Source organism: Quercus suber, unplaced genomic scaffold (genome assembly GCF_002906115.3).
Source record: "Quercus suber isolate HL8 unplaced genomic scaffold, Cork oak 2.0 scaffold_1116, whole genome shotgun sequence".
Taxonomy (NCBI): Eukaryota; Viridiplantae; Streptophyta; class Magnoliopsida; order Fagales; family Fagaceae; genus Quercus; species Quercus suber.
Window position 1 is genome coordinate 9,136 of NW_027070520.1, and position 7,772 is coordinate 16,907.

Sequence of the window (7,772 nt, forward strand, 5' to 3'; positions counted from 1 at the left end):
TCAAGATCTCTAGGTATGTTTTTTTCGCCCCTATACCTAAAATAATCTTTGTTCGTGAAAGATTTGTAAGCCATATTTTCTTATATGGTGTTCATTAGTAGGGGTGTGCAGCCAACCAGCCAAACCCGACTTGACCCGACCCAACTCGTTGGGTTGGGTCGGTTTTTAGAGCTTGGCGAGTTAGCTTGGATTACAATTTTTTTTTTTTATAGCGGGTTGGATTGGGTTCAGGTCATAAAATTCCAAACTTGTCAAATTGGACCCGACCCACCCATATATTTAATATATATTTAAATATATTATATAATTATATATATTTTTAAGTAACCAGCTCTTCTTATCCTATATAAAAGCCAATTAGTTCACACAAACCCTAGAACCTTTTCTCTTAATGTGCAGCCTCCCACTCCCCTCTCCACTTCACTCCCTTTTGAACCCTAACCCTCTCTATCATCACCAACTCGGCTATGGTTTTATCTTTCCGGTGGTAGCTCTCGCTTTGGTGTTAGGTAAAATTTCTCAATGTTTTCTTTTTGTCGCTCTATTTCTCTCTCTCTCTCTCACCTCTCTCTCTCTCTCTCTCTCTCTCTCACTTACTTTATTTATTTATCTCTCTTACTGTGGTGGATCAATATTTATTTTTTCTCTAATTTGTTTTTTGTTTCTATCCAACCCATGGGTTCAACTCGACCCAAATTGACCCATGTGGGTTGGGTTGGGTTGAGTTGGGTTGGACTTATGAGATAGGTTGGGTTGGATTGAATTTTTTTTTAACCCACCATGCTGGATTGGGTCAAAAAATCTCTTTAACCCGACCCATGCATACCCTTTAGTACTACATTTGATTTAACATAGGAGAAGGAAGAATTTTTTTTTCTTTTTAAATATTTGTGCTACGAACCATTGAATGAAGAACTTCTTCTTTTTTTTTTTTTTTTTTTTTTTTTTTTTTTTTGAGAATGCATTGAATGAAGAGTTGGTATTGAAAGGAACTCGTTGAAACATGTAGCAATAGCCATTATCAAAATTGTGATGGTTCTAAACGCAATAAATGGAAATGGTTGCATGTTCTTTCAAACTTTCAATTATTTACCTGCTTTTAAGTTGACATAAAAATGATGTTCTTTCAAGCTCGTGTCTCTCCTCTTACATTTAAGGTGGATTCTATCGTGAATTTAATGAGTGGACTTTACTATAAATGTGAGTTAATTAGAAGAGAGAGTAACATTTTCCATGCTCCATAAGTACCTAAGAATTACTTCATGATCTAACCAATCAAATCCTTGAAAGTATTAGCATTGAGAGTTGTAAAACTCCCTATATGTTATTCTGTACCATCAAACCACAAAACCAAAACATTACTCGGAATGTTATTTTAAAAAAATGTTACAACCAAACTACAGTAACATCTTATAAGTAACTATAGCAAAGATTGAATTTTTTAAGTAGTTTTTTTTTTAATTGTCTCTTAGCTCTTTTATATTATTTCTAATTCTTCTTCTTCTCTCTCTCTTATTATTTCCTCTCACCTCTTTTTAAATAGTGTTTTATTGTCTCTCACTTTGTAGATATAATATTTTAACATGTTGTATAGGAAAATAAAAACTAGAATGTTGGACATTTTTTATAACTCTGGATATTAATGCTTAAGAGGAGAGATTAAGGAGAGGAGATATGTGGAAAAATGGTAGATACATGTTCTATTGTTTGGATATCTTAATTAAAAAAAAAAAAAAAAGGAAAAAAGAATCAAAGGGAGTAAATGTACGTTTTTTTGGGTTGTAGCTGGGTGAAAAAAGAGCAAAGAAAAATGTACAAAGATTAAAGAAATTAACAATTATATCATTCATTTATTAAATATTATATTTAAGAAATATTAAGGAGAAAATAGAAATTACATAAAAATTCATTAAGCTTGCATCCGAACTGGAGAAATTGAAAAATAAATAAAAAGTTTTTAGCGGGTTTCCTAATATCTCGAAACCCCCCTCAAATTGTTTTCTATTTTTTTATAAAAAAATTAAAGCATTAGAAAATTAAATCTCACCTCCCATATATATATATATATATATAATTCCCATCCCCATTTGCTTTTACTCTCCTTTCATCTCCTCTTCTTCGTTCCAAACATTATGTTAAGCAAGATTTGTAGTCTCTTGAATGGTCTTAGGTGAATAGAACAATTAAAACTCTAGATAATTAAGTTCAAATTGGTCTCAATTTACACATAATAATAATTGAAAACTGCTAATAGATATTTTTAAAATATTGGTTAATAATCTATTTAAAAAAAGTTTTTATAGGAAAAGAAAAAAATTAATATTTTGATAATTTTTTTATTTTTCTTAAAAATTATGTCAATTTTTTTAAAAAATAAATTGTTATCTATTACCTTAAAGTTTTTCAAAATAATTTAGTGTTCTTAATTTAGATCTTGTAAAAAATTTAAATGTTGACTCAAAATATTATTATTTTAATTTCTTTCTACGTTGAAAATTTCAAATTAACTTTTTTAATACAACCGACAAATCACCTTTGGGAAATCCAATTTAATAATTATAAGCTTCACGGAAAACAAAGTACAATTGGATTTTGTGAAATTTTCTTTTGCCAATTCAATGTTTTATGAAGTTCCCAAGTTTACCATGAAAAAAAAAAAAAAAAATTCATTTATGAGCTGGACAAAAAATATTTAAAAAAAAAAATGTTGTTCTTCTTTATCTATTACTTTATTTAGATATTTCATCGTAATAATCAAACAAAAGTCAAAGTCATTAAGAAGTTGTTTACAACTCAATTCCCTCTTCACACGCTTACACGGTCCTGTCGTGCAAGAAGTTGTGAGCACTTAGATTACGGCACCTGTGTGTGTCACAAAGAAATTGGATTGGATTAGAATTATAATATGGATTTTATGCTTACTAAAATAAGAGTTTAGTGAGTTTTTTTTCGATGAACAGAGTTTAGTGAGTTACAACAAAGCGGCAAGGCTAAAAATTAATTGTAATCTCAGAAATAAATAGAGAGAGATAGCACTCTCACGTTGGCTCGGGGCNAGGTGCCCATGACTCATTCTTTGCTCTTTTCTTCTTAATTATTATTTTCTCTCTTCATTACCAACTTACCAAAAAGAAAAATTGTTACTTACCTTACTTTTCAAATTTGACTTTTTTGTTTGAAATTAAGGAATGGGTCTTTATATATATATATATATATATATTTTTTTTTTTTGGGTCCTGGAAAAATTTGTTGTTTTGATTTATGGGTATGGAGGTGGTCTTGAAGAGAATGGTGTTCTTTTTTCTTTTCCCACCCTTTACTTTGTTGTTCTTTTTTTTTTTTTTTTTTTTCCTTGTCTTCTTCATCTTCCATTTAAATCTTACTTTAAAAAAAAGCTTTATGATAGATAAGTATGGAAAATAAATATAGGGTTTATAGAGGAATGCTTAGTATTACTCTGTATTTTTTGGATCTGGGTTTTAGATACATAACAATTTTATCTTAAAATTAGAGATTTTGGGCTTATGAATTACCTCTACCAGTACAAAACCCACTTCAGAAGCTGGTTCAGCTGGAACTTATAGTGGTTCTGTAATTTTCTTGTGTTGTTAATTTGAAAACTTTACACTCCCTTTTTTCTTTTTATTTTTTTTTTTAACTGCTTATCTTCTTTTGACAACATTACAGTTTAAGTTTGAGTGCAAGTTCATTTCTTTTGTTTCGCCCCCATTGTACCATTTCTTTTAATCTCCCATTACAACGTTTATAATCTAATCTTGTTTTTTCAATTTCTTCTTGGGTCACAGGATACTCTCATAATAAAGCCTTCTAAGAAATCTCCATTGTTATTAAGGATGGTAATCTTGGTGTTTGCAATGGTCTGTGGCGTTTATATATACTCAATCTGTCTCAAGCAGTTAAGTATCCACACCAAGACTAAACTTCTAAACATCCAACTCATTGGAAGGCCTTGCCCTGATGATTGCATCAAGCTATCCGAAATTCCGTATGTGCATTACCCAAAACCTGAAACTTTTAGCAGGTAATTGACAAGTTCCTTCAAAACTTTATATTGGGGTTCATTCTATTCTTTATTTTGGGGGTGGGGGGTCTTTCAGACTTGCTAATTTCTGGTTGTTGTACATTACCAGGGCTGAGTGTAAACATAATCCTGTACAGTTCTTTGCCATTGTATCAATGCAGAGATCAGGAAGTGGGTGGTTTGAGACCCTATTGAATAGTCATGTTAATGTAAGCTCAAATGGGGAGATATTCTCTGTTAAGGATAGGAGAAACAATATTTCTTCAATTATACAGACTCTAGATAAAGTTTACAATTTGGATTGGTTCAGTAGTGCTTCAAAAATCAATGCTCGGCGGCAGTTGGCTTCAAGTGGATGCTGAATCAGGTAATAATGTGTTTGAATTCAGGCTAATAGATTATTCCCTTTTAGTAAGCAAAAATTTCTGCTATGCACTATGTATTTTGAATGAGTAACCGTAAGCAGCCATCATTCCACACTTAAGTTGTTAGAGATCATAGATAAGTGCAAGTATTCGTAGCCATTGGTCCAAAAATCATACCAGCAGCAGGATTTCTCTTGTCGGATTAAGTGGTTTATTTATGTATTGTATTTATTTATAGTCTCTACACTCTAACAGAAGAAGGTAATATGAAGCGCAATCTACTGCTCCCAAGACTTTTTGGGGAATAGTCATTTCTCAGCCAAACACTCTTGATTAATTATTTATGCATATCTCAAAATTCCCAATCATTCAACTGTCTGATTGGATTTATATTGGTAATGCAAATACTGCACTTTCAAATTATTAGCTGCAATTCCCCTCCAATAAATTTCCTAAGACTATTTTTATCTTATTGCAAGATTTAAATTGAAAACCTATCCCAATCCACCCCTTTTCCAGCCTATTTATAGCCCAATGAAGCGATTTTGAAAAGATTTATTGCACGGAGTTTGTACTGATAAATTTTTCAATTCCTTAATTACTCATATAGGTTTGCAATGATTGGAGCTGTGTCAACTTATCTCCTCATGTTTGAAATATAAATGAAAAAGATTCTTGTGGTCATGAATTTTTTTGGAAATATTTTACGAAGGCTATGCCTTTATTGACCAGTGGATTGGAGAAATTTATTTTAGTAGTATGAATTAGAATTCTCATAGCTGTCATGTATTCACAAGCTTGCTAAATTTGTTCTTTGAGATGCTACTGCAATTTGTAGGGTACAGCTTCTAGTTTTTATTTATATTTTTCCCTAGATCAAGAGCAGAGAACTCTGAAGGCTTGGTTGGGAGAGTTAAGGTCTCTAGGTTGGATTATAATGGAGCATTGTGTAGTAAGAGCTTTAGTTAGAAGGTGGCAGAATGGTTCTTCCAACCTTCAGCTCAGAAGATATTACTGATAACTAGGTCTCTAATATGCACTCTTAAGGATAGGCAATTTTATGGAGAACAGTTGGAAACTCTGGTGTCTACAAGACTTAGATGCTGCGTTGCTTTAAAAATCTAGTAACATTGGTCATTTATATGACATGAAAAAACATAATGAGAACATTGGAGTATCTTTACTGCCCTTACTTTAATAGTGTATATATAATATATATTTTCCTAATTCATGTTCAATTGGGAACAGTGATTATCATCCTCCAAAATTTAGTTATCAGCACATAATTTAGAGCAAACAGGAGGGATTGAACCCTGGATGTTACCCCACAAAGGGGGCAGCATGCCAATAGGCCCGAAGGTCATTGAACTTATGATTTGTTAATTACTTATAATAGCATTCTTATCTGAGTAACTGTAGATTTTGCTAATTGCTTTATTGATATGGTCTGGATCAATTTTCTAAGTATTGCTTCCAGTACATTTTCAATTTCATTATCCATGGAGAACAGATGTGAGTGAAGCAGAAGTTGTTTTACTCCAAATACTGTTTTACTCCAAATACTACTTGATAAATTTAGAATATACTTTGTTCTTAGAAGCTATTGAGCAGTGTTATCCTTCATTCATATGGTAACTTCATAGTGGAATACCCTAGGATATTTTATGAACCTACTTCTACATGAACACAGTGAACTAAGTAGGCAGTAGATGGAGTAGTTGAACGTGTGAATCTGTTTTATATCTGTATCATCGGACTCTACAATTCTGGCTAGGTAATATTTTGTGAATTTTGAAGTTTTATGAACAAGCTTCATGGTGACTATAGTTGAAGAGCCAACATTTCTTGTCATGGTTCATGCAGGGGTTGATGGAGCACCATAAAGAAATAGCTGAATACTTCAACCGTAAGGGTGTTTCTGCAATCTTTCTCTTCCGAAGAAATTTATTGCGTCGGATGGTTTCATTGCTTGCCAATTCGTATGATCAATATGCTAAGCTATTGAATGGAACTCACAAGTCACATGTACATACACCTGAAGAGGTCCCTCTCTCTCTGTCTCTGTCTCTGTCTCTCTCTCTCTTATGTGCATGATCTTGAACTCATTGCTGGTTAATTAATTTAGGCTGATATCCTTTCAAAGTACAAGCCTTCAATAAACTCCACGGCGTTGATTACTCAACTGAAGGACATGGAGGTGATAACAGCCAAGGCTTTAGAATACTTCAACAGCACTCGGCACATCATTCTGTACTACGAGGATCTTATCATGAACCGCACTGTAAGGACCTATTTATAAGATCTAAGAGAAGTCTTCTTCATACAAAACCACACATAATCCGTTCATGTTATAATTTCTAAAAGATGCTACACAATGCCAAAACCATAAACCTATAAATATTTATTTATTACATGCTCGTTAAAATGCCCATCCTCAACTCCCCCCCCCCCCCCCCCCCCAAGCTCCTTTTTTCCCCTTCTGTTGAAAAATATATCAAGTTTTTAAAGATTAAATTTTAATTAATTTTTTTAATTTTCAAAATATTTTTGCTCTCCATACCAAACTTGCGGAACTTTATATTTTGGATGCTATGAAGTTCGGGTCTAAATTTTAAGATGCCAAGTATTGACCATGCCAGGCCGTGGACAATGTACTCAGTGTAAACATGTCTGTAATTATGCCTCTTCTAGGTGGTCCTTATTCTCCATGTTTCTTGCAGAAACTAAAAGATGTTCAAGAGTTTCTGAAGCTTCCACAGATGGTATTGTCAAGCCGGCAAATTAAAATACACAAAGGGCCATTGTCGGACCACATTAAGAACTGGGAAGATGTTAATAAGACACTTGCAGCAACAGCTTATGAGAGTTTTCTCCATGCAGACTATTAGACAAAGTCCGCTAACTTTTGGAATGGTGTATATACCAATTTAACTAATTCTTACAACAGAAGCTGACAGAATACCAGCCATAGGTGAAAGGGTTTGGCTGTAACACCACCACGGAGTTTCAATGCCCTTTGTTGATGAGGCCATTCCTTTTCATCATTTTCTTATTGGTCATATAGACACCATGTACAGCAATTGTTTTAAAAGTGCAAGTAGCTCTGCGTTTTCTGGTTTGTGTCGTTTGTAGTCTATTTGTCAATTTGTCATTGCTTAATAGTTAAATGGTGCGGTAAATGTAGTCTTAGTTTGACTGTGTTTACTGGACTATGGGTAGGAGCTCTAACCGTTTATGTTTCGGAGTTCATAAAATCTCTTTTATGTTTGGGGCTTTGTAAAAGGAATTAAGGGCAGACATGGATATTTTATTCAGGGACCAAGTTAAACATATATGGAAAAAAATCCCAAGATCTGGTTAAACAA

General features: G+C 33.0%; 1 protein-coding gene across 1 annotated transcript; it reads left to right on the forward strand.

Moving 5' to 3' along the window:
- Positions 1–3,566: 3,566 nt before the first annotated feature.
- On the forward strand, positions 3,567–7,525 carry LOC111987745 (uncharacterized). The gene is given in 7 exon segments (XM_065769328.1): positions 3,567–3,591; positions 3,807–4,042; positions 4,152–4,357; positions 4,360–4,409; positions 6,271–6,450; positions 6,533–6,688; positions 7,128–7,525. Coding segments are annotated over 6 exon segments (948 nt in total). The 5' UTR covers positions 3,567–3,591; positions 3,807–3,854; the 3' UTR covers positions 7,296–7,525.
- The last annotated feature ends 247 nt before the right edge of the window (positions 7,526–7,772 follow it).